At 36.1% G+C, this 25,063-nt stretch overlaps 5 protein-coding genes and 1 pseudogene across 6 annotated transcripts; 3 read left to right on the top strand and 3 right to left on the bottom strand.

Annotated features, from left to right (window-relative positions):
- LOC104752665 (26S proteasome regulatory subunit RPN13) lies at positions 90-4,646 on the bottom strand. 2 transcript variants are annotated; one of them, XM_010474860.1, is made up of 14 exons: positions 4,550-4,646; positions 4,154-4,215; positions 3,817-3,909; positions 3,571-3,630; positions 3,283-3,321; positions 3,128-3,202; positions 2,952-3,018; positions 2,135-2,213; positions 1,563-1,684; positions 1,454-1,474; positions 1,141-1,235; positions 574-651; positions 446-500; positions 90-355 (listed from the first exon to the last, which is right to left on the bottom strand). In XM_010474860.1, exons 2-14 carry the CDS (start codon positions 4,193-4,195, stop codon positions 273-275), a joined length of 909 nt encoding a protein of 302 aa, XP_010473162.1. In that variant the 5' UTR covers positions 4,196-4,215; positions 4,550-4,646; the 3' UTR covers positions 90-272. The 2 variants fall into 2 exon arrangements, with proteins under 2 accessions (XP_010473162.1, XP_019094058.1); XM_019238513.1 differs by having other exon boundaries at positions 4,154-4,210; positions 4,550-4,597.
- Positions 8,267-9,974, bottom strand: LOC104752664 (cytochrome P450 94C1). Its single transcript, XM_010474859.2, has one exon. It carries the CDS (start codon positions 9,927-9,929, stop codon positions 8,433-8,435), a length of 1,497 nt encoding a protein of 498 aa, XP_010473161.1. The 5' UTR covers positions 9,930-9,974; the 3' UTR covers positions 8,267-8,432.
- Positions 14,102-16,256, top strand: LOC104752663 (flagellar radial spoke protein 5-like). The gene is made up of 9 exons (XM_010474858.1): positions 14,102-14,446; positions 14,608-14,692; positions 14,805-14,921; positions 15,040-15,104; positions 15,204-15,292; positions 15,374-15,453; positions 15,543-15,654; positions 15,771-15,890; positions 15,985-16,256. Exons 1-9 carry the CDS (start codon positions 14,137-14,139, stop codon positions 16,168-16,170), a joined length of 1,164 nt encoding a protein of 387 aa, XP_010473160.1. The 5' UTR covers positions 14,102-14,136; the 3' UTR covers positions 16,171-16,256.
- On the top strand, positions 17,834-19,819 carry LOC104754084. Its single transcript, XM_010476242.1, has one exon. It carries the CDS (start codon positions 17,834-17,836, stop codon positions 19,817-19,819), a length of 1,986 nt encoding a protein of 661 aa, XP_010474544.1.
- On the bottom strand, positions 19,851-20,972 carry LOC104754083 (annotated as a pseudogene).
- On the top strand, positions 22,434-23,609 carry LOC104752662 (60S acidic ribosomal protein P2-1-like). The gene is made up of 4 exons (XM_010474857.2): positions 22,434-22,543; positions 22,643-22,733; positions 23,079-23,308; positions 23,406-23,609. The coding sequence occupies exons 2-4, from the start codon at positions 22,646-22,648 to the stop codon at positions 23,430-23,432; spliced, it is 345 nt and encodes a 114-aa protein (XP_010473159.1). The 5' UTR covers positions 22,434-22,543; positions 22,643-22,645; the 3' UTR covers positions 23,433-23,609.

Raw genomic sequence — 25,063 nt, 5'->3', positions numbered from 1 at the left:
TTAGCACTACACAAATGTGGCTTCTGGGGCTTTGAGGCCCAAATCTATTTGGCACATTTTTTATGCATCCGGTTTGCTTTTGTAGCATATATGCATTTCGTTTGAATTTTCAATTTAAATCATAAAACGAACGACAGAAACATTTGTGGCAAAAAGGTAAAATCCCAGCACTTACAATTTCAAGAACACTACATAAATCTTTAGTCTATCAAACAACGAAGATCTTTTTTTCTCAGTTGAAATGTCAAAGCCATGAGAATATGAAAAAGATTCTAAGCCTCATCCATTGCATCCTTTGATTGCGTTGAAACCGAATCCTCAAGTGCCTCAAGGAATGAGACAACTGTGAACTTGACTGCAAGAGAGTTAAAAAAGCTGCTTTATAAAAATGATTCAACAAGACTGATGATGCTTTTGGAAAGTCTTTTGTAAGAATATGACTCACATTTACTTGGGTCTATACCAAACTGCGTCAAATCTATTTGTCCCGTGCGAAGTACCTAAAATAGATATTAAAGTTGAATTAGAATATAAAGCCATAAATGGAAACAACATTGTCACAGATGGGCTTACATAGGTAAATGCATCTATTTGTTGACGAAAAGGAGGGCTCTGCAACAACTCCAGAATATCTTCTGCCCTACAATGTCCCTGTGATTTGCTTTTCTGTTAGTATAGAGTACATAACCATGTAAGTAGCCTAAGCGGCTTTAGTGTAGCTGTGTTGTCAGCTCCACAAACAATAGTTCTTTTAGCTAGAGAACTAACAAGTTAAAAGTAATGAATCTGTCTAGGGTCTCGGTTTGGGCATTGGTCAAGAATAAGTGACTTTTCCTGTTGATAAAAAAGTCCAATCTATGGATTGAATATAGGAATTTACTGGTTGAATTCCCTGTGTCAAAAAATATACAATTTATAGACATATATAAATTTTAGGTATAACCCCCTGCAACAACCCTTTGTAATCCTACCCCCTTATACCATTTCATAATTCAGTGACCTTCCGAGCTACTTACCCTAAATACACAACTTGACTTGGTCTTTCCTCTGACATTTTCAGAAGACAGAACTAGCAAGAAGAGTATTGCATGTAGGATTCATCTTCATAGAATACAGAAAACAGTGAAGCCCAAGATATACCTCAGGTAAATGTGAAGACAGTCGTTCTTGTACCGGCAACATCTCAAGCAATGGCATAATCAACTCCGGCTTCAAGATGTCCCCTAATGCTAAACCTATGAATGATTTAATATGAGTGGACAATGAGGTCAAGAATGGACAATGGCAGAAAGAAAGAAAGAAGAATAATAGCTGCGGACAGATTACTAATCACAAATAAAAGCTGGGCACTCCCATTTCCAATCCATACAGACTTCAGCATAAATAGATATTGTATTCGCTCCACATCATAATACTTAAAATATATATATATATCTATATTGAAAGTATTTACCTTCTTCATCTCCAGCAATACCTACACAATACCGACCATACCTGAATGAGTATAAGAGGGAAACCAGAAAAGCCTATTGACAGGAGAATCTAAGGATAGACAACTGTACCTACAGGGCCAGCAGAAAGGTTGTTCAGAATTCTTTGCAGGTCTGCCAGCTTAACTGGTCCAGACGAAGATGTCACGTCACTCACCTCTGTAGACAAATTTGGTACAACCAAGTTTCCAGCTCTATGCAAGATGAATAAATTCATATAAGCCATAGCATTCATATAAGACAATACCATTTGCAGCAATTAATAGCGTCTTTTCACATGATATTCAAACTCAAAATCAAGCATATCTGTTGAAAATCTTCACACGATTATGAAAAAGAACTTGTTGGTCATTCTTTATAGAGGATGACCTACAATGTTCCAGTGTCTCATCAACATAGAGAAGCGGCAGGGCATCTATTTACCACTGGGTAGCCATGTCTAAAGAAACTTTAATGTGCACAATAGGATTTGTAAGTTACCAATGCATTCCACAAATGCAACATAAAGAAAAATAGCAAGACAATATTTGTTGTCATGACACTGACAACACAGCAATCAAACCCACTTCTGAAGATAAAATGGTAAGCCAGTTATATACTTTGCAAAGCTAACAGTCAGATTACTATTTTGATATAATTGGTACCTAGATGAGGTATTATCTTCTGCCATGTCTTCCAGTTCATCCGTGACAGCAGCTGCAAGTTCGTCTTCATCTTGAAACTCTGGTTCACAAGAAAATTTATTAGATTAATTCCACCTTTTCCCCCTATGCAAAATGACTAAGCATTGTCCCTATGTGAATTAATTCACATTTACACGCTTATATGTGAATTAAAGCAGAATCTTAATTACAGTATAGGTAAAGGTAGCTACAATTTGTGGCGTCCATCTGGGATATGAAAAGTTTTCTAGTGGAGCTACAAAAATAATACACATTTAAGCGCAAAACTTTCTTATTACACAATCCAACAATGACAAACAAGGATTGAACTTATTATTGCAAATCTGATCTTTCATATGCTACAATTTGTGGCGTACATCTGGGATATGAAAAGTTTTGGAGTGGAGCTACAAAAATAATACACATTTAAGCTCCTCACTTCAAAACTTTCTTATTACACAATCCAACAATGACAAGCACGGATTGAACTTATTATTGCAAATCTGATCTTTCATATTTATTAAAAAATTCACATGAATTGATGACATCGATTTGTGGTTGATGCTCGTTGGAAAAAAAAAAACTCCTTAGTATAGTGCCATGACATTATTATAGAATCCGTGTTGACACATAAAATGCCAGAATCTATGCATGACAGTATGAACGAATATGTATATAAGGATAAGAAAGTTAGTTTGCTAATCATGGAAGTTGGAAGGTTAAATAGCAAGAAAGACACTGGTACCAGTATACAATCATATCATACACGGTTTGTAACAAGGGTAAGAATGTTACATGCCTATTGGTTGATTGAGATATTGATTGACCGAAGAGCACAGCTCTGCATCACCTTCAGCTCTTGGCTCCTGCAAAATAAGTTAGGAAAAGAGTTCTGAGAAACAAATAAGATCAAAGATGAAAGTGATCAGGCGAACAAAGATACACACACATCTTTAAAAAAGACAAACAAGTGACCTGCATCCAAAAGAATAACTTGCGGTCATCACTGTCGAACTTCAGAATATACACCCTGTCTGATGATTGATTAACCTAAACAGAAACAAGTACGCTGTAGTCACATTCTGATATTAATAATGCACAAGCTAGTAGCCTCAATTCAACAGGCATACCTTTTCAAATAGAGCTTCATCTGGGAAAACAATTTGATCCTACAAATGGCATTGTCAAGGAAAAAACTTCGTAACTGGAACATCTGGTAGCAACTATTAATAAATCCCTGGATTTTGTTTATATTCATGCATATCAAATCAAAAAGAAACAACCTTCTAGATGGACTGAGCTGGGAAATTTGATTGTACCCAAGATACAAATCAACTGGCTCAGCAGCAAAGACTTAATAATACTTGGAGAACCTTTAATCCAATTCTAAAATCTAAAAAGAAAAGTGCAGAGGATACGTCTTCTACTGTATTAAGGTTTCGATCAAGCCACATGAAATGAACCAGTCCCTCATCACCCTAAAAGAGAAGATAAGAGGAAAACAAAACCCGGGTTAAATTTTTACAGAGAACGAGTAAAATGTAACAACAAAAACTAGATTCAGAGATGCTTTAATTTCAATAATAGCACGTTCAATGGAACAACAATTCATATGTGATTACTAGATGGAAAAAAAAAAAAAAATTAAAAGCGTCGGACATTACTCTAACAATGCGGACAAGTCCTTTTCGTGAATCAGGGACAACTCTTGTTCCCTGCAAAGACATTTTCCCAGCACGAAACTCAAGCATGATCTCCTGCCAAAAATTAGTCTCAATGTAAGTTGAAGAACCTTAGTAATGAATGTACATATGTAGCAAGCAGTCTATAACCTGAATCACTTATGAAACAAAAGCCATTTCAGTAAGTAGGACAGGGGGTGATTCTTCTTAGTAAATTTTAACTTTCACACACGCACACACTAGTACTACTACTACATAAAAGTAAGTCATTCACTATCAAACAAGTCAATCACTAAGGAGAAGCAAAATCTCAAGTTACCTGCTGTATCACGGGAAGAAAAGCTTCATCAATTGAAGTCATAATCACCAACTCTTTCTTTTCTAGTCGAACGCCAAAGCAAACAAGTAAATAAGAACAAAAGCCAAAAATAATTTAGTAATCGAAGAAATCACAATGAACAAAACAAGTAAATATAGCGACGCAATTAGAAACCCAGAATCGAGAGAAAAAAAGAAAACCAAATCTTGGCAGTAATCGAGAGTTATTTACAAAAACTATAATCTGGAACTAGGTTAAAGAAGGAGGAGGAGAAATCGAAATCAAAACCCTAGGGTACCAAATCTTGGCAGGAATTCGAGAGAAAAAAAAAAAAAAAAGAACAACGGTTAAAGGCAGAGGCTATATAATCTCTCGTTAAGGTTGAATGAAGATTACCGTAGCAGCAGAAGAAGAAGGGATTTGGGGGAGAAGAAGGAAGCAGAAGGATCCTCTCCTGTTTTTTTTTTTTCTCTTTCAATTGCAATAACCTCTCTCTCGTGTCTTTCTTTTTTTCTTGATTTCTTCGAAGAAGAAGAAGAAGAAGAAAGGCTTTTCATTTTTTCACTTAATGGACATATTATAGGCCCAGCAAGTATCAATCCAGCCCAAGTATCTCTCTAGATTAATGAGAGTGGATGGATTTGTTCCAGCTTTTATTGTTTTGATAGCTTTGTGCCCTTGCAACGTTTTCAACTTCTTTTTGTTTGTAGATTAATGAGAGTGGATGGATTTTGTTTTCAACTTCTTTTTATTTGTACATAATTTCCATAATTTAATTCAATACCCCTATTGTTGATGATCTTAATCGTCAAGTATCTAATGACTAATACCAAAATCAAGTTCATGATAGCCGGTTTTATTGCAGTATTAAATTTATATGTATATATATATATATAAACATACATAATAAGAAATATCTACTTTTAAAAAGTTTAACCAATTGTTGACCAAAAAAAAGTTTAATCAATTATAAACAAAACTGCATCAAATAAATAATAAGAAAATATAAAATTAATATAAAAATTGTCTAGAAAGTTGAAAATATTTTATATTATGAAATAAAAAAAAATCTCTAAAACATTTTATATCATGAAATCGAAGTATTAGTTAAAAAGATATAAATCGACAAAAACGTTTGTAACAGGTTGAGCACCATGTTGGACAAAGAGGGCACCCACGTTCAGGCATGATTTGCAGTTAGATTCTACTAATGCATTGAGTTTTTTTCAAAACAAATGTTCTAGAAAAAAGTTTCTGTCAAGAACGTTTATTTTTTCTTTGAATATAATTTAACATTAAATTCAAAGAAAAAAATATATCCACTACTTCTGATAATCATGTACTATATATACTATGAAAACTCTTTTAGTGTATGGATACAAACAATTCATACACTTGTACTGATCCTATATTAATTCGGTTCGCCGTTTTGCATAAAACAGTCGACATGTCAAATCTACTTTTTCACATTATTTTACACATCAGATTGATCAAAGTTGTCGACATATAACTGTAACCTCTCGGTGCGATTGGCGAAATCATGTGATCAGCATCAAATACATACACAAACACCGGCAAAAGATATCTGATGTTTTTATTGTTACTCGGTCATGTATCACATTCACATGTATCGTGATCGGCATAACTTATATAAGTAGATGAACTTAAAGATTTAATAAATAAGGACCACCTGTGTGGAAAATTGTAAGATTGTTAATTAGTAGCTGTCTTTCTCAATTTGCTTTACAGAAGAATGCCTTAACAATAAGGACCACTTTACCCAAATTGATTCCACCTCTACATCCACCACACACTTCACATTTTCAACGTGTCTCTTTTCAATTTCCCAATCATATTCATCTTCTAAATAAATAAAACCCACGCGCCGCAAAGGTTTTTTCTCTTCGTTTCATTATCTAAATAAACTACAAAATAGCTTTCTTAAAAAAAACGTTAATTCTTTTTTTTTTTTTAACGTTAGGATTTGACGTAGCTCTTCAAATTTATAAAGTATGTAACTGTAAATCAATGTGTAGACTACATAAGGATTTAGAACACGAACATTTAATTACGTCAAGATGTAGGCATATTATTTATAAAAAAATTTAATCAAGCAAAGAGAGTAGAGATCAACTAATAAAACAATTAAGAATATACTCTTTACCACCAACATAAAAAAAAAAGACAACTAAAAAAATACAAGATAAAATGTTGTACGCTTCCTCATTAGTACAGAATGTAATATTATTATATATTTCTCGTAATAAAATATTTCATTAGATACCACCCTCATCTTAAAACTATCTAATCATACTATGGGCACCAAAACAACTTCAGCACCTATATATATATATATGTATATATGTGTGTTTAATCATGATTTTGAAGTAATTTACATGACCAAAACTTAGTACTAGTAGTCAATTTATATGTGCGAATATTTTATTTTATAATTATAATACGTGGATTTATATATATATATATATATATTTTTTTAATTAATATATATATATATATTAACTACTGGTTCTTTATAATCTTCATATGCAAGGAAATAGTAGTTATACAAATTTCGTTTACATTATGTAATACAAAATTTATATTTATCATCTTCCATCATATTTTATTTTTATATGATTTAATAAAATCCATTAATTTTTGTAAGGGAGACGTAAAATATTATATATAAATCAACACTCGAATTAATTTTGATTTTATTGTATCCTGTACTTTAATTATGATTTTTTTGTTTGGGTCAAATAATTATGGTTTTTCAAAGTCATGTTATTAATATGAATAATGTATATTGTAGGTTTTCTTCTTAATATGATAGTATTGTTGTTGGCAATTCACAATTACTTTTATTTAAAAAACATAAACATAACATTAATACTAAAGCCTGTTTTAAATTCATATTTAATCAGACTTTTATCTTTTAATTAAAATTGTTGTGAGACTTTTTTGTGTGAGTCCAGCCATTGAAAGAATAACCATCTACAAATATAAAACAAATATGTGGAAATGGATGTCGGGCCTAAAAAAAAGAGAGAAAAATGGGTCTCTGACCTAAAAAAAAGAATAATCATCTACTTAGTCTATTTTGTAGCTTATTTGTTACATTGCAAGAGAAGATAGACTGTGTCTTTCTAAAAAGAAAGAAGCATTCAAGTCAAGGTAAAAAAACAAAAAACAAAAACTCTACATGTATTATCCAGTGACAAAAAATAGATTATGTCTTTCTAAAAAGAGAAAAAAAAAAAACTGAATCAAGATGAGGAAAAAAAAAGTCTTAATTTTAAAAAATGCTTTTAGTAAAAATTAGTCAGATCCCTTTCTCAATGAGAAAAAGGTTGAATAAGAAAATATATCCCAAATTGTATATAATATATAAAATAAAAGATATGTTGTATCTTATGATGTCTTTGAATAATCATAAGATTAATGTTACGTTTTTTGGACTTACTTTCTTTATCGTTTGTGGCAGCTAGTCGACAAACTAATTCCAATTTATATTGGATGATCAAGACAGTTATTGTAAGATCAGATTTATAGAAGATTAAAAAAAAAACCTTCTCAAAAGACTTAACAAATAAGCTGGACAGAAGAGTATTTAAATGATTCGTGTAATATAGTATACACATAACATAAGTGATTCGTTGACATTATTTAACCCAACAAATGTCTAGTAAAATGAAATGTGTTGTGTAATTGTATTGTTTTAGTAAGATGGACACGAAAAGTGTTTACCGAAAATATCAAATCAAATAATCATTTTACAATCTCTACATTACACACAATATGCCCGACAAGATGAAAAGAAAAGAAGATTACACAATATACATGAATTTTTTTTTTTTCAAAATGGTTACAGTAAAAAATTCTTATCGACGTAATCATCGAATAAAAATTCAGATTCTCTAATCCGCAATAGTAATCAGTAATCACTACATTCGTTTACACATACACATATTCGTGTGAATCAAGCAATCTTAGCATAAACCATCGTCTCAAATACTATTAACTATATGAAATGTACATAAATCTGAACGTCATTTTTGGTCACTTCCGTAATCATATTAAATTCAAGCATTATACAATCGAGATTCGAAGAAATTTTAGACCCACGTGGCTTTTCTTGCTAAATTAAATAAGAGATAATGATACACATAGATGTGTCGTCAACAATTGTGTTTACATGTTAACAATAGTTTAGTCAGTTTATAAACAGACTCAATCTATGTTTTTATAAAGTAGTACTATTATTATACATATCTTGACTTTATAAACACCAAGTCCTTTCTTGGATCAAAACCGGTAATCCACCGTTAACCGTTGCGGTTAGACCAGGTGCAAACCGTAGCATCTCGGTGGACTCGGAACCAGCGACCCGTGTTTCAAACCTCCTAATGATCGCCACCGCTATGGATTTCATCTCCATGATGGCCATTTCTTTCCCCACACAAACCCTAGCTCCGGCCTGAAAAACGGGGTATTTAACCGGATTCTCCGGACGGAATTTACCTTGGTTATCCAACCACCTCTCCGGTTTAAACTCTTCGTAATCTGGGCCCCAGATCCGACCCATCCGACCCATCGCGTAAGCATGGTACGTCACTCTAGTCCCTCGTTTCACAAACGTACCATCAGACAAAACGTCATCGTTCAAAGCGAATTTGGAGTCGAATTGAACCGGCGGATACAGTCTCATGCTCTCGTATAGCGTCGCATGCAAATAATTCATATCTCTCATTTCATCACAACCGGCAGTGACCGACTCAAAACCGGTCCCCATAATCCGGTCTAACTCTTCCCGGATCCGGTTCTCTACTTTCGGATGACGTGTCAATAACCAGAAAAATCCGGTTAAACCGGCAGCCACCGTATCCCTCCCAGCCAACAGAAAACTCACGACGATGTCTCGGAGATACTCATCATCATCCTCCGCCACAACCGCCATGAATCTCGATATCAAATCGTTGTTGCCAACTAAACCGGTTAATCTCCTTTGCTTGATCAAGTCACCTGCTAACCGGTTTATCACATCGATCGATTCTCTAAGCTTTTTCTCAGAACCAATCCTAAAAAACCTTTTGAGTTTCCATAACAGAGGAAACGGAGCTAAAGCTCGTTTCGCCGATAACGTCGACGCCGTATCGAAAGCCACGGCGAATTCCGATGTCGGTAGAGGTAACCGGAGACAATCCGGGTCAAACCCAAACGACAGTTTACTTATCGTATCAAACGAGAATCTTCTAAACACATCTTGCAGATCCAGAACCGAACCGGGACTGTCCGAGAACGATGTCAGGATCGGAACAAGACGTGTCTCGATCTCGGTTCTAACAATCTCATGAGCGAACACTCTCACGGAAACACTCCCGAGTTCCAAACTCGCGAGTTTCCTCTGGAACCGCCACGTGTCTCCATCGGAGTTGAAGATTCCACGGCCTAAGAGATCACCGAGTATAACGGAGAACTGTTTGCCTTTCGGGTAGTTGTGGAAATGGGTTTTGAGGATATGTTCGACGTTCGATGGATTCGCCGTGACCACGCTGTTGAGAACGTGGACTTTGATCGTAGACGTCCGAGATCGCCGGAGAAGGTGAGTGTACCAGTCGCTGAGGTTGACGAAGTCTTTTCTCCAGCTTGAAGTGAGGTAACCATGACAGATCTCGCAGTTGCAGTAACGTAGCTTTTGAAGGAAGAGTATGTGGAAGAGTGAAAATGTTACGAAGAAGATGATTGAGACAATGATGAAAGATATGATTAGTAACATTGTTGAAGAGAAGGTGAGACTTGAGAGAGAGGGAAAGAGGAGAGAGAGAGATGAGTTTGTGTGTTATACGAGAAAATGTTTGAGTCAATTAAATAGAAGATTCTTTTTTTTTTTTTAATTCTTTTTAAAAATCATTTTATTGTGGACAGACATGTGTTCTGTTCATTCATTTGTAAATATGTGCGTTTTTTTATTTTTAGTTTCAAAACACATTTCTAGGACCAGCGGAGAAAATTCAGGAAAAAAAAAATTGAAGCAATCAGTGATTACGATTTTTTTTTTTTTTGATGTTTTAAGATTCGTTATTTTGCAGCCAACAGGTTTTACACAACCTTTGTTTATGTTGTCGACATGAAGTACGTACCTTATTATTTACGTCGACAAAAAGATTCTTTATTTGTTTTTCATATGATATGACATAAGACTTTGGCAATCGTAGATTATAGATGTATTGCATTATTTTGCTGGGTAATATTGATACGTGGCTATAATTTTGTGAGAGTTGATTTAGTAAATGGCTATAATTTATTAAATTGAGGTGCTGTTTTCAGTTTTTTAATAATACTATTAACATGGTTATGTAGAGTAAAATAAGGTGCTACTTTATAAAAAGGCATTTTATTTTGGAAAATAGACTCGTTGAGTCATTGTTGTGTTTTTTTTTTGGTGGGAAAAGTCCAAAATCATTTACCTAATCTAATCGTAAAATATACATGGTCATCTAATAGATTTTATTGGGATTGTTTTAATTTAGCCGTTTTCAGTATTTTATATATAGTGTTAAAAGGTTATTACAGGTTATTTTATCAACCAAAGGTAATTACAAAATAGTCTACTTTTATTATTATAAAAAAGGATAAATGTAATGTCCCCCATATTTTTTTAAACGTAAATTTGTTTTATTCGATTTTTTTTTTTTTTTACAAAATTGAGTCTACGTGTAAACAGAAAATTAAAAACTAGGCTGAAACAGAAGATTGGAGACAAATGCAGCTTAGGGTACCTTGAAACCATGCATCTATCTATGTTTATTAAAAAAAAAAAGAAACCATCTATATGTATCAGACTGATAACGTCATGGTATAAAACAAGAGAGGTCGCCAACGAGAACCAGACTTTAAAATTGCTCGGTTCATGCCACCAAAGATAGATATCAAGAACAACGTCGGATTGGGGCAGAGTGTAGTGCTTAGAACAACCACTAGATTTTAACAGGTTTTACTTTAAGTTTTTTTAAAACAAAAAAAAAAAAAAAATCTAATTAGAATCAATTTTGTTGTTTGGTCACAAGAATTCAAATGTGGAGGAAGCCTTAACTTAGATTGACGAGGATGTTTGCTTTGATAGCATGTAAAAATTTAAGAAAGATTTAGAGGAAAATTCTTTTTATTATTATTATGTTGTTTCTCTTAATCAATGATTCAAGAGTTTATAAATTTTTTTTTATAAATTACTAGTAATAAACAACATCAAGGAAGCCCATAACAACCAACTTAAATGAATATGAAGATTTCGAGATTGACCGGTCTATGATATGGATCAGTCGGTCGAGATTTTATTTTAGTTTTTAATGTCTAGAATTATAGTAACTTTTATTAGTAGTTTGTTTGGCTTTTCAGTTTGTTAACACGCGTGCGGAAACTTATTCGTGCATTTTGATAACTTATTCCAAACAGTTACAAACCCCAACGAACCCATATTCAATTATTCATGCCACTTTTTAACCTCCTTAGTCCTTACAACTCAAAGAAAATGCCAAATTACACCAAACTATTAACGGCCAATATCATCCAAACTATTTATGGAATTTCTAGAAAATAAAGTAAACTTGAGAATCTATACTACTATTGATGTCTTTTTAAAGTACAAAATTCAATGAAATTACTATAGACAAATTCATTATAAACATTCTTTCAATTAATAAGTGAGAACATCATGTTAATTGTTGTGAGAAAAAAGTTTCACAGTGATAATCTTAAAAGCAATTTCAAATTAGCATATTTATGGCAACTTATTTTCCATTACTAGTTTAGTGAACACATATTCAATCTTATTGGCGACTACTTGAGCAAAATTAAAAGATATTTTATGATAACTTAATGATTTTTTTAAAAAGGTGTCTAATATAATGTATCTTGAGTTGAAACTCAAACTAAGTGTAAGGAATGATAAAACTTTGCTATTTTAATGTTGACCACGATCAATAATAGTTTTAGTATAAAGAAGATCCGAACCATAACCAATATAACATAATAAATCTTCAAAACCACTGAACAAGCAACTAGTTATTGAACTATACTTGTCTTCACGTACATAATTATAGTTGTTTTTTTGTTAACCATATATTTTTTTTAATATAAAATAACTATCGCTAAAAGTATCAACTAATTCAGTATTAGTAGTTGCATAGTAAAAAAATAGCATCCTAAAAAAGTAAAAAAAAAAACAAATAATTACCGAAGTCCTTCCTATCTCATACTAGAATCTTATCCACGTTACAGTAAGAGTTTACATCTTCCTTACCAGCATTTATAATATTAGTTTTCTACAAGATATGGATGATACTTGTGTTGGAAAAAAAAAAATCGTCGTACCAAAACTAAAGAAAATTAGTAACTTTGTTCGTTACTACTACTTGAGAGTTAAATATACGCTTTAAAAAAAAAAAATAATAATAATAGGTAGAATTAAACACGTGCTTGGTACAAAGAAACACGTGAGTTTTAAGGACCGTGTGAAGTTAGCAAGTGGTGAAGTGTTTCAAAGGCATATAAACCGCAACTGGGACATTTGGTTTATGCAATTTGCATGACGACACAAGCGTCTCTCATGCACTGAGCTGGCAGTTTCAACTTTCAAGTTGACGATGTTTTAAGTCATTACTTCGGCGAGTCAGAAACTATACTTTTAAAGCTGCGACGAAAACAAACAAAAAAAAAAGAAGAAGAAGAAGTTTGGTTCCCATTTCCACTTGCAAACTTTAAACTGATGTCTACAATTCGCTTCGTTTCGTCCAATCGACATATTTGGAATTCGTATCTACTGTAAAGTTCAAAATTAGTTACAAGAATTGTTTCTTTCTAGGAAAATATTTCACAGTTTATAATTAATAATAACTAAAAGTGTTTTACAATTTCTATTATGATAACGTGTATATATATACACTCTCATATATGTATATAACAAACACAAAAAAGATAGATAGAAATATCTTCAAATAAGAATAATATATATGGTTTTTTTGGTAATATATTTTAAAAGTATATAAATTCTAATACTTTTATCAGCCACTCTCACACCTTCTTAGCACAACTATACCACCTCTTTAAAACAATCAACTAAACTGAACCATTCAAATTTCCTGAAATGGAAATTGTTTTTACATTTTTTTTTTTTTTTGCAGATAGGTTAGATCAATGTATAATATAAATAGATATGTATCTATCTAACTAAACTGATGAATAAAATTTAGAAACCAATCGGTCGTATAATATAAAATTAAACAAAACAAAAGACTTACTACTTTATATTTTTTTCATCCGATAAAATATACGAAGAACATCATCATTTATTCCATACCAATATATATATATATATATATATGAAATGAAGTATAGAGATGTACGATCAAAGTATGACATGATGAATTTATTTTCAGAAATAGATATTAATGAATAATGATTTGGCTTATAAAAGTATATAGGCTAATTAATCAGACAAACTACTCGCACACGCTAGTTCTCATTGTTCATATGTTATTATATGAATATTGTGCAGCACCAATTCTTTTTAGTTTCGGGATTTAATATTCAAATATTAGTGGGACAATGGTTTGGATACGATATCTCATGATTCTATGATACATCATATACTAAAAACCACATAAATAGAGTGACTCTTCAAGAAGCTTGAATTGAAAGAAAGAAAGAAAGGATAGAGTTTTGAGCTTAAGTTGAGCCAGAAAGTACAGTATAACTAAATTACTTTTTTTGTTCACATAATAAAAAAGGTAATATTATTAGTCTTTCTTTATTTCTTACCCTTTTACAATCTAAAAAATAAAATTAAAAAATCAGTACTTTAAAATTTGGGGTCAAAGTGGTCAAAATAAATTTTGGGCCTGAAAGGAAATAGAGGCCCACGAGCCACAGAGTTGTTATCTCTCTGCAGAGAGACACAGAGAAGAGAGACACTGAGAGAGACGAAGATGCCTGTGACCGTACATTCCGTTATCGCCACGAACCTAGCGACTACTACAGCATCATCGAACTGGCTTTACCGGAATGTTTCTCCCCGTAGAATATTTTCCAGCTCCGTGAAATGCTCGGTGGAGACGGCGGAAGCTGAACGGTGGGTGAAGCTGAAGAACGGGAACGATTCACTGGAGATGTGCAGAGTTCTCAACGGGATGTGGCAGACGAGTGGTGGTTGGGGTAAGATTGACCGAAACGACGCCGTTGATGCGATGCTTCGATACGCAGATGCTGGTCTCTCTACCTTTGATATGGCTGATCATTGTAAGTAGCTTAACAACTGAAATTGAATCTTTCAGAAATAGACTAATAAAATTGTGATTTAGTTTTTAATGACCTTTTTAATCTGTGTTGCTATGTTTTGGTCGCAGAAGACTTAAACTGAAAGGTTTAGTGTTGCTATGTTTGTTTCTCTTATGTTTTAGATGGTCCTGCTGAAGATCTTTACGGCATTTTTGTCAATAGGGTTCGTCGAGAACGTCCTCCAGAGTACTTGGAAAAGATTAAAGGGTAAGCACTCTTGCAGAAATGTAGAGATGATTTTAACGATTAGAGTATTTTAATGATGGAGTGTAACATATGGTGGTGATGATTAAACGATTAGACTGTTTTAATGATGTAGTTTGACGAAATGGGTGCCTCCTCCAATAAAGATGACAAGTAGCTATGTTCGTCAGAACATTGATATATCGCGGAAGAGAATGGATGTTGCTGCTCTTGACATGCTTCAGTTTCACTGGTGTGTGTTGTTTTCGTGTCATATCTTCTTGCTAATATAAACTTTTAATGTTAAGAAGTTTCTGTCTCTAGTGACAATTGTTACCTATTAAAATCTAATCTGTAGTAATTTGGAATAGGTGGGATTATGCAAATGATGGCTATCTTGATGCACTGAAACATCTCACTGATCTTAAAGAAGAAGGTAGGAAGAGAGGGGGATATCTATCTTTCTCCTTTGTTGTGATTGTCTTTTTTGTTTATCTATTGGGCTGCTTAAAATGTAGGATTGTAATGCTTGCAGGTAAAATCAAGACAATTGCTTTGACAAATTTTGATACAGAGAGACTTGAGAAAATTTTAGAGAATGGAATCCCTGTCGTTAGCAATCAGGTGAGTGTCAGCCCGATGTGTATTATTCAGGCTCTTTTTTTTTTTTGTATATCTGTGACTCTTTGTGCAAATTCTTTCCAGGTGCAACATTCCATTGTAGACATGCGTCCTCAACAGAGAATGGCTCAGCTTTGCGAGCTTACAGGCGTCAAACTTATAACGTAATTATACTTTATGAAATTCTTGTTTGACTTCGTTCTTTTTACAACTGACTGACTTATCCAGACACGTTGGTCTTTGTTGGGTGTAGATATGGGACAGTAATGGGTGGTCTCCTGTCAGAGAAGTTTCTTGATACCAATCTAACAATCCCTTTTGCTGGCCCTCGCTTGAATACGCCTTCTCTTCAAAAGTACAAAAGAGTAAGAGTTCAAATCATGCACAGATTGACCCTGTCAATGGCAGTTCTCATTGTATTAGTTTCTGGTTTAGATATGGTTTCTACTGTTTAAAGCTTTTTTTGTGGGTTACATTACAGATGGTTGATGCGTGGGGAGGGTGGAATCTGTTCCAAGGTTTACTTCGAACGATGAAGACTGTAGCCACAAAACATGGAGTTTCTATTCCGACAGTGGCCGTAAGATATGTACTAGATCAGGTATTTGTTCTTCTTCGCATCACATCGATTATTTTTTAGCCTGAAGGCCAGTCTGGTTTGTTGATTTGTCTGGAAAATGGGGATCTCATCTCAGCAAGGAGTCGCTGGGTCAATGATTGGGGTGAGACTCGGGTTAGCGGAACACATACAAGATGCAAATGCTATATTCTCATTGGTATTGGATTCAGAAGATGTTAATAGCATACAAGAGGTTACCAAGAAAGGTAAAGATCTTCTACAAGTGATTGGTGACTGTGGAGACGAATACAGACGTATCTGATGTGAATGGTAGTATGTAATTTATACTGTATACTCATGTAATGTAGAGAATCATTAAGACTTCTCTGGCTTTATTTTTCTTGTCAACGTGTTTATGCATGTTTGATGAGACGAAGACAATTCTTGCATAAACTACAAAGTTACATACAAGATATGATAGCAGTAGAACTTGAAGGGTGATTGATGTGATCTACAACTTTTAAGGTAGCTGGATTTGAGTCACCGAGAGGGTTTCAACACCAGACTTCTTACTTACACAGCTAGATTTGAGTCAAACTTGGAACATAATCAAACAAATTTGGCAGAGATGATACGAATCCAGAATGCACCTGATTTACTTTATTGTCTTCTCCAACAATGTATACCATCTGTTTGATGCCGACTCCACTTCTCACTGTCGAATGACACAACACAATAAATTTCTTCTCCTCATCCATGATAGGTTTCAAAGTAAGAAGCAGAGTGAGGATGAGGGGGCGCCAGCTAGACGATCAAGTCGGACACGTAAGCCTAACAGCAAGTACTTGGATTGACGAAGTCTTGCTGCTTCTTTGTTTCAGTTTCGCAAATAAGGGACGTGGTCTTCCTTGATCGAAGGATCACATTCTCCACTTTCTATTTCCTGTTTTGTAGGAGTTAGTAACTCCACTTTCTGTTTCAGTTATTTGCTTCCTTGTATTCGTTTGTCTATTTAATCAATGAGAAAAACCAAAAATAGGTAGTCTTAACTACCAATCAAATACCTTGTGTTCTGTTTTACAATCTCTTGGCTTTGAAGAGGGACCAACGTATCAAGTTGGTATCAGAGCGGTTTTCTTTTTTTGATTCACCATTTCACCATTTCACCATTGCAAGAACAACTAAAAATTCACGACGTAGATTGGAATTGACTCCACAAACCAGGGACGAGTCAATGGCCAAGGAGAAGGAGAGGATCGACACTATTGAAACAAACATTGGTTCAGTTAAGGAGGATGTACGCGCGATCAACACTGGAATCGATGACAAGTTTCGGCTCATGGAGAAGTCTCTACATCAGTCCATGGAAGAATCGTTTGACCGAATGTTGGATGTTATGAAGACGATGATGCATACTCAAGGAGGAGGATCGGGGTCTGTCAGAAACCGTCAAGCCGAAGTACCCCCGCCATACGGAGACCAACAAAATCTTGCCATCGTACCCACACAACAAAGGGGTGTGAAGCTGGAGTTTCCGAGATTCAACGGCGGTGACCCAACGGAATGGGTGAGCAAGGCGAAACAGTAATTTGCCTATCATGACATGCCCCAGGAGCAACGGGTGAGCTTTGCGTCGTACCACTTGACGGAGGAAGCGAACCTCTGGTGGCAGGCAAAATCAAAAGCCATTGGTTTACCCGATCGACAGATGCCATGGGAGCGGTTTGAGGTGGAGCTATGGACTCGATTTGGGCCTCTGGATGGTGAGGATTTCGATGAAGCACTGTGTCACATCCAGCAGAAGGGTTCCTTATTGGAGTTCCAACGGGAGTTTGAGCGGTTGCAGAACAAGGTGGAGGGCTGGACGGAAAAGGCTTTGGTGGGAGCGTTTATGGGGGGGTTACACAAATCCATTTCGAGCGGCATAAGGATCTTCAAGCCAAAGACCTTGCTGGANAGCGAAATAGTATTTTTCCTATCATGACATGCCCCGGGAGCAACGGGTGAGCTTTGCGTCGTACCACTTGACGGAGGAAGCGAACCTCTGGTGGCAGGCAAAATCAAAAGCCATTGGTTTACCCGATCGACAGATGCCATGGGAGCGGTTTGAGGTGGAGCTATGGACTCGATTTGGGCCTCTGGATGGTGAGGATTTCGATGAAGCACTGTGTCACATCCAGCAGAAGGGTTCCTTATTGGAGTTCCAACGGGAGTTTGAGCGGTTGCAGAACAAGGTGGAGGGCTGGACGGAAAAGGCTTTGGTGGGAGCGTTTATGGGGGGGTTACACAAATCCATTTCGAGCGGCATAAGGATCTTCAAGCCAAAGACCTTGCTGGAGGTCATCAACTATGCGAGATTGAGAGACGACCAGTTACAACAAGAAAAACGGTGGAACAACCCTCGCATCATGGCACCACCACCGGCGTATACGGTGAGTCATCCGCGGGGGGAGAGCTCTAAGCCTACGCCGCCACGAAAATTAAGCTGGGAGGAGCTGAAGAAAAAGCGCAGTTTGGGATTATGCTTTAGCTGCGATGATAATTTTTTCCCGCGGCACAAATGCAAGCAACCGCAACTGTTCATCATGGAGAGTGAAGCCGATGGGGAAGAGGTCGCGGTTGAGACCACGGAGGAGGTAGACCAGTCCCCGGAGATCACACTACACGCCTTAACCGGCTGGGATGCGCCGACAACCATTCGTCTTCGAGCAGACATCGGCAAACACCACCTGCTCGCCTTGGTCGACAGTGGCTTGACCCATAATTTCATCAGCCTAAAAGCGGCACAACGGCTCCGATTGCAATTTACACCGACACCATCATTTTGGGTTCGTGTGGCTAACGGGGAACCATTGACGTGTGCTGGCAAGTTTGATGAGGTGCTGGTTCAGATCGGCGAGGCGGCATTCACGGTGACCTTGCACGCAGTGCCATTGGTGGGCCTCGATCTAGTCTTGGGAGTTAAATGGCTTGAAAGTCTAGGCCCAACAGTTTGTGACTGGAAGGCCCGTAACATACAAATCGAGTGGGCCGGACGGACTCACACTTTCAGTGGGCTTCAACACATATCGATCCACGCCACTGATTCTAATAACATCGTCAAAGAAGCTCGCCAAGGCCAAACCCTGTTCGCGATCTGTCTTTCTGACACGAATCCGACGCTGCTACCGGTCGAACCAGAGATGCAAGCTCTCATACAAGAGTTTGATGCACTATTTCACACACCTGATGGATTACCACCACGACGTGCGATCGAACATCGGATTCCACTCAAAGAAGGTACCAACCCAGTCAATGTCCGGCCGTATCGCTATGCTTATTTTCAGAAGGAGGAGATTGAGAAGCAAGTCTCGGAGATGCTCACATCTGGAATCATTCGTCCGAGTTGCAGTCCGTTCTCATCGCCGGTTCTGCTGGTCAAGAAAAAGGATGGGTCGTGGCGTTTTTGCACAGACTACCGGGCACTCAACGCAGCTACCATAAAAGACCGCTTCCCCATTCCAACTGTTGAGGACATGCTCGACGAACTGCACGGAGCGACATTTTTTACAAAGCTTGACCTCACTGCGGGGTATCACCAGGTGCAAATGCACCCTTCTGACGTCCACAAGACGGCATTCCGCACACACAACGGTCATTACGAGTACCTCGTCATGCCCTTTGGTCTATGCAACGCACCATCTACGTTCCAAGCACTGATGAACGAGATCTTTCGTCCCTTGATGCGCAAGTCGGTGATGGTTTTTTTTGACGACATCCTCGTTTATAGCCCGACATGGACGTCGCACCTTCAACATGTCCGTGAGGTTTTCAGTCTCCTCCACCACCATGGCTTGTCGGTGAAGTTTAAAAAATGTGATTTCGGTAGGCGGGAGCTGGAGTACTTGGGTCATATCATCTCCACTACAGGAGTCAAGGTGGTATCAGAGCCAAGAGATTGTAAAACAAAACACAAGGTATTTGATTGGTAGTTAAGACTACCTATTTTTGGTTTTTCTCATTGATTAAATAGACAAACGAATACAAGGAAGCAAATAACTGAAACAGAAAGTGGAGTTACTAACTCCTACAAAACAGGAAATAGAAAGTGGAGAATGTGATCCTTCGATCAAGGAAGACCACGTCCCTTATTTGCGAAACTGAAACAAAGAAGCAGCAAGACTTCGTCAATCCAAGTACTTGCTGTTAGGCTTACCTGTCTGACTTGATCGTCTAGCTGGCGCCCCCTCATCCTCACTCTGCTTCTTACTTTGAAACCTATCAATCCACCAAAAGATTTACGAGGCCGAAAATGCCAAGTTCAGGTTTCAAATCCACTGCTAAAAACTTGCTCCACGACACAACTTTGGTCTCATCAATCTTATTTGTCACCCATATCTCTGTTCTTGATGTATCTATACGCTGTAATAACACAGAAAGTTTCTCTTCTCTAAAAACGCTTAGAGACAAGGTCTCATAACAAAGACACTTACATGGAAGAAGCAAACGTTCGAATATTTATGTTGTATAGTCAAAACTTACTAAAAACATGCCGAGCTGATCCTCATTTTCATCTGAAGCAAACCAGTAAGTCTTTCCCTTCAAAGACATGCCACAGAAATCATATTCCAATTCGCAGTCCAAAGTAACACCAAGAGTCTTCCATAAATTAGTGTTGAACTCATAGATTTCGAACTCGTTCTTGTCACCATCACAAGTACAAGCAAGATCTTGTAGCTAGTGTCGCCATATTTCTGGTCTTGGTATGATCCAAGAGCATAAGAACCTATCTTTCTTGGTTGGATCCACCTGGTTTGACCAGTACACGGGTTCCAGACCACGATTCTATTGTATTCTCTGTTGTTGCATAACAATAAACCGTCGCAGTGCGAGACGTAAGAAATCTCGAAGTCATCGAAACCAGCTTGAGGGTCAGTTAGACCGTGTTTACCTATGATCTCTACAGATGGAACTCCGTAAAAATTGACGCTCATCAAATAAACCTTATAGCACTGCTCCGGCATGAGACCAGAAACTGCTTTGCGGCTTTGTCCAAATGGTTTCTTATGAATCTCTTCTTGTTGAATACTCTGTTCCATCGTTTGCATGTATATCGTAATTGGCTCAGGTATGTGGCTGGAACTCGAGAAATCATACCATACAAATTTAATTAAAAGAGAGTTAAATTTTAAGTTATGTATAAAACCTTTAAAAAAAATATTAAAGAAGACAAAACAAAAATAACATGAACATAAAAGTTTTTTGAAAAATTTCAGAAAAAAGTGTGGTTCACAAAAAAAGAGAGTTAAATTTAAGTTATGTATAATGCGTGTTGGACCTAGAACACCTCTTACAGACCACAAAGAATATGGACTGGATGTTGTATCCGGTTTGCTTACACAAATTTAAAATTCAACACTTAAAAACCAAAACAAAAAAAGAAAAGAAAGTAAAAAATCTGTATAAAAATGAAAAGTTTAAAAAACCGAAAAACAAACGTTTTAGAAAGCTGAAGAAAAAAAGACGCTAAAATGTTTTAACAAACATTGGTACTTTCCAACAGCGGGGGCCTTTAGGAAAGCCCACTACTATGTGGATGCTTTGAAAGCAAAGTGGACTACCTATTATTTATAGGGGTTATGGGTTAGTATTTTTTATTATATTTTCGATGTGGGACTTGGTTAATTTTTAAAACGTATTGGGCTTTTGTTCGATCAAATAGGCTTATGGCGGCTATAAAGATATGGCGGCGACTGTGTGGAATCCTGTGGATGCCAACGACCACGGAAAAGCTTTGAAATAAAAAATTTGTGATTGAGATATAGCTTGTAGTGAATCAAGTTCCTGTCACTTGAAGTTGCAGAACTTACTAAAATACAGAACACAGAGAAATATACTGTGCATCATACGCTCTGTGTTAACACATATAAAACCCATTTTGATCAATTTTTAACACAGTCATCATCGATTGGGAACAAGTCAGTGCAGATCTCTCCATAGAATCTAGTAACAAGATCAATGAAGATAAGGTTATTCAGATTATTCCAATAATAGAGAAGCTCTTCCATGTCCATCAAGTCATCAATTTTCCCATCTTCAACGATCATATGGATCATATACTTTATGAAACTCTTGTTTGACTTCTTTCTTTTTACAACTGACTGACTTAAGCAGACACGTTGGTCTTTGTTGGGTGTAGATATGGGACATTAATGGGTGGTCTCCTGTCAGAGAAGTTTCTTGATACCAATCTAACAAGTAATACAATTCCTTTTGCTGGCCCTCGCTTGACTACGCCTTCTCTCTAAAAGTACAAAAGAGTAAGAGTTCAAATCATGCACAGATTGACCCTGTCAATGGCAGTTCTCATTGTATTAGTTTCTGGTTTAGATATGGTTTCTGGTTTAGAGAATCATTGTCAACGTGTTTATATGCATGTTTGATGAGACGAAGACAATTCTTGCATAAACCACAAAGTTACATACAAGTCTAGAGCCCATACAAAATTGGGCTTAAATAGAAATGGGCCGGAATCAAAATTAAATCCCGGTTATAGGATGATTTCTTTTAAACCGGAAACATTCAATAGATTAAAGAAACCCTAAGTGTATATAAATCATATAGTTTCCATTTTTTCCGTACTTCTTCCTCATCGCCGTCTGCAAACAAACCCTAAACTCACTCCGCCTCCTGCGAGATCCATCAACACTTGCTCAGTAAGTAAACGCGACCGCCTCTTATCCATTTCTTCTACTACGTGGTCACTAGTCTTCTTGATTATTAATCTGTTCGATGTATTTTTGTTTTCGTATCAGAAAATGAAGGTTGTCGCCGCCTTTTTGCTCGCCGTTTTGAGTGGGAAGGCTTCCCCAACCAGTGCTGATATCAAGGATATTCTCGGATCAGGTTCGTTCCTTTGGTAGTAACTTCGAATTTTTTATCATTCGATTTTTGTAAAAATTGTAGGCGAAAAATTCGAGTTTATATACATGGTTACTATAGTTAGTGAGAGTTGTTGGTTTAACTACCAAATCGCATATTTTTTTAACATTGCAAGAGTCGATGGAGAATTCGAGTTTAGTGAGTTCATGTATTTTTAACTTAGAAATGTTATTTTGGGCATTTTCTTATTGTGAGGTTTAGTGAGTTCATGTAAAATTAAAGTATTTAGTAAGGGATGATAGTAATTGGGGGTGGAATAATTGATTGATTGAATGTGGTTTTGTTGTTGTATTTGATTTTTTTTTGCAGTTGGTGCTGAGACAGAGGACTCTCAGATTGAGCTTTTGTTGAAGGAAGTGAAAGGAAAAGACTTGACTGAGCTTATTGCTGCTGGAAGGGAGAAGCTTGCTTCAGTGCCCTCTGGTGGTGGTGGTGTTGCTATGTCTTCTGCTCCATCCGCTGGAGGAGGTGGCGGTGGTGCCCCTGCAGCTGAGTCCAAGAAAGAAGAGAAGAAGGAAGAGAAGGAGGAATCCGATGATGTAAGTTTTCTTTATATTTCTTTCTTATGAGCGAGCTAACCTTATTAAAGGTCTCTTGAAATGGAGATGGTGCTTACTTGTGTGTTAATTTTTGCAGGACATGGGTTTCAGTCTATTCGAGTAAGCTGTTAGCAAACGAGTTCCGGTTTTGTTGTGCCCTTTTGAAATCTATGTTGTTGTTTAGTTTTGTATTCCATTAGACCTATGCTGAGATTCTCAAGACGTTTTTGACTCCAAACGTCAGTCTCACTTGTGATTGTCATTTTATATTTCAATTCAAAACTTTTGCCTCGGTTACATCGTCGATGGTTTAACAGTCTCTTTTCTATTAACCAACCTCAGTATATACTAACACTTGCTCATAACTAAAGCTAATGAAAACACATATACAGATTTTAGTAAATCAGGATCCAATTTCCAACTTTCTTTCGAACAATAGCATCAAATGTAACATTTGAATATACCATAGATCTTTAAGTACGATTTTGGGTTTGGATTTGGTTTTCAGATTCTGTTAATATTGGAAATGTGAATCCATTTCTAAACACTTTCAGATTATGAGCAGATCTCTTGCTTAGGCAAAATATAAGAAGAAGAATATGTCGTGCATGAAAGTGTTTGAGGGTAGCTGGAAAATAAAGCCACTATACGCAGATCAGGGACGTTTATGCAAGTCTAGGTCGCGGATTAATGATGAAGAGTACAAAAGATGTAGTGGCGGAAAAGGAAGGATTGGATCAAAGGTGACAATGGAGCAGATATTTCAGCCTTGTACTCTTCTTAATGTGCCACCGGTTTCTTGGTTCATACGTAAGATCACCATCAGAACAATCAAGAATTTGCTCGAAGATCTTAGACAATTTATTATCACCATCCACAAAAGCAAGCCCGGTCCTATATTCAAATATACGTGATAATTTTTGCAACTATTCGAGCTGGCGTAGTGATCCAGCTAAGTAATGTAGCAGGCAATTCGAAGAATCAATTAATCTGGATTCAAAATTGTTAAGGTTGATTATCTATTTTTTGACCAGACAAATGATTTACCTTCTATTTTACTTTTTCTTGGGTCAAAGATTTAACCTTTTTAGAGTTAAAAATCTATATATACCATATTAACAAAACTAAAGAGGGAAACAAACTTGAATATGATTAGAACGTGTACACAAAAATAAAATAATTTGTGACTATATAGGAACGTTTTATGTAATAAATAGATCACTTCATTCTCAGTTAATGTACATCAAACATATCTTACATTCTTGACAAAAAAAAAAAAAAAAAAAAANGAGAAATATACAATATTGGTTTGTTAAAAATGGGTTCCTCCAAATTGGTTGTTACATGCATTTTTGTTGCTATGCTGGTCATTGCATGTGACTTTCTCTCAGGTACATGTTATTTCAAATATATATTTCAACTATAACATATAAAATTTCGTATCCTTCTTCCAAAAACAAGATTCTTAAATTTTTTTTTTTCTTTTCATGATTGATAGTTGAAATGGGAATTAGCGTGCAAGCTCTACCTCCGACTTGTGGACCAGATTGTACTGGTAAATTCTTGAAAGAAGACTGCAAGAAATATTGTTTAGGTTTGTCTTATGAAAATGGTGCTTGCACTTTATTCAGAGGATTTCGTTCACAAAATCGTTGTTGTTGTTATTAAGTGAAAAAAAATATTTCTTCCTCCTCTTTGATCCAATATGTTTACGTTTTTTTTTGTTCCCTATAGCTATAATTAATGAGGAGTTTT

Source organism: Camelina sativa, chromosome 16, assembly GCF_000633955.1.
Source record: "Camelina sativa cultivar DH55 chromosome 16, Cs, whole genome shotgun sequence".
NCBI lineage: Eukaryota > Viridiplantae > Streptophyta > Magnoliopsida > Brassicales > Brassicaceae > Camelina > Camelina sativa.
This window is presented reverse-complemented; position numbering and strand designations above follow the sequence as displayed.

Excerpts from the sequence above, each read along its gene's own strand:
- LOC104752665 (XM_010474860.1), bottom strand. The coding sequence starts at position 4,195 with ATGACTTCAATTGATGAAGCTTTTCTTCCCGTGATACAGCAG. Across the intron at positions 3,910-4,153 it reads TTCTTCCCGTGATACAGCAG|GAGATCATGCTTGAGTTTCG; the intron begins GTAACTTGAGAT and ends AATTTTTGGCAG. Across the intron at positions 3,203-3,282 it reads ATGAAGCTCTATTTGAAAAG|GTTAATCAATCATCAGACAG; the intron begins GTATGCCTGTTG and ends GTTTCTGTTTAG.
- LOC104752664 (XM_010474859.2), bottom strand. The coding sequence starts at position 9,929 with ATGTTACTAATCATATCTTTCATCATTGTCTCAATCATCTTCTTCGTA.
- LOC104752663 (XM_010474858.1), top strand. The coding sequence starts at position 14,137 with ATGCCTGTGACCGTACATTCCGTTATCGCCACGAACCTAGCGACTACT. Across the intron at positions 14,693-14,804 it reads TACTTGGAAAAGATTAAAGG|TTTGACGAAATGGGTGCCTC; the intron begins GTAAGCACTCTT and ends TTAATGATGTAG. Across the intron at positions 15,293-15,373 it reads TCCCTGTCGTTAGCAATCAG|GTGCAACATTCCATTGTAGA; the intron begins GTGAGTGTCAGC and ends AATTCTTTCCAG.
- LOC104754084 (XM_010476242.1), top strand. The coding sequence starts at position 17,834 with ATGCCCCGGGAGCAACGGGTGAGCTTTGCGTCGTACCACTTGACGGAG.
- LOC104752662 (XM_010474857.2), top strand. The coding sequence starts at position 22,646 with ATGAAGGTTGTCGCCGCCTTTTTGCTCGCCGTTTTGAGTGGGAAGGCT. Across the intron at positions 22,734-23,078 it reads CAAGGATATTCTCGGATCAG|TTGGTGCTGAGACAGAGGAC; the intron begins GTTCGTTCCTTT and ends TTTTTTTTGCAG. Across the intron at positions 23,309-23,405 it reads AGAAGGAGGAATCCGATGAT|GACATGGGTTTCAGTCTATT; the intron begins GTAAGTTTTCTT and ends TAATTTTTGCAG.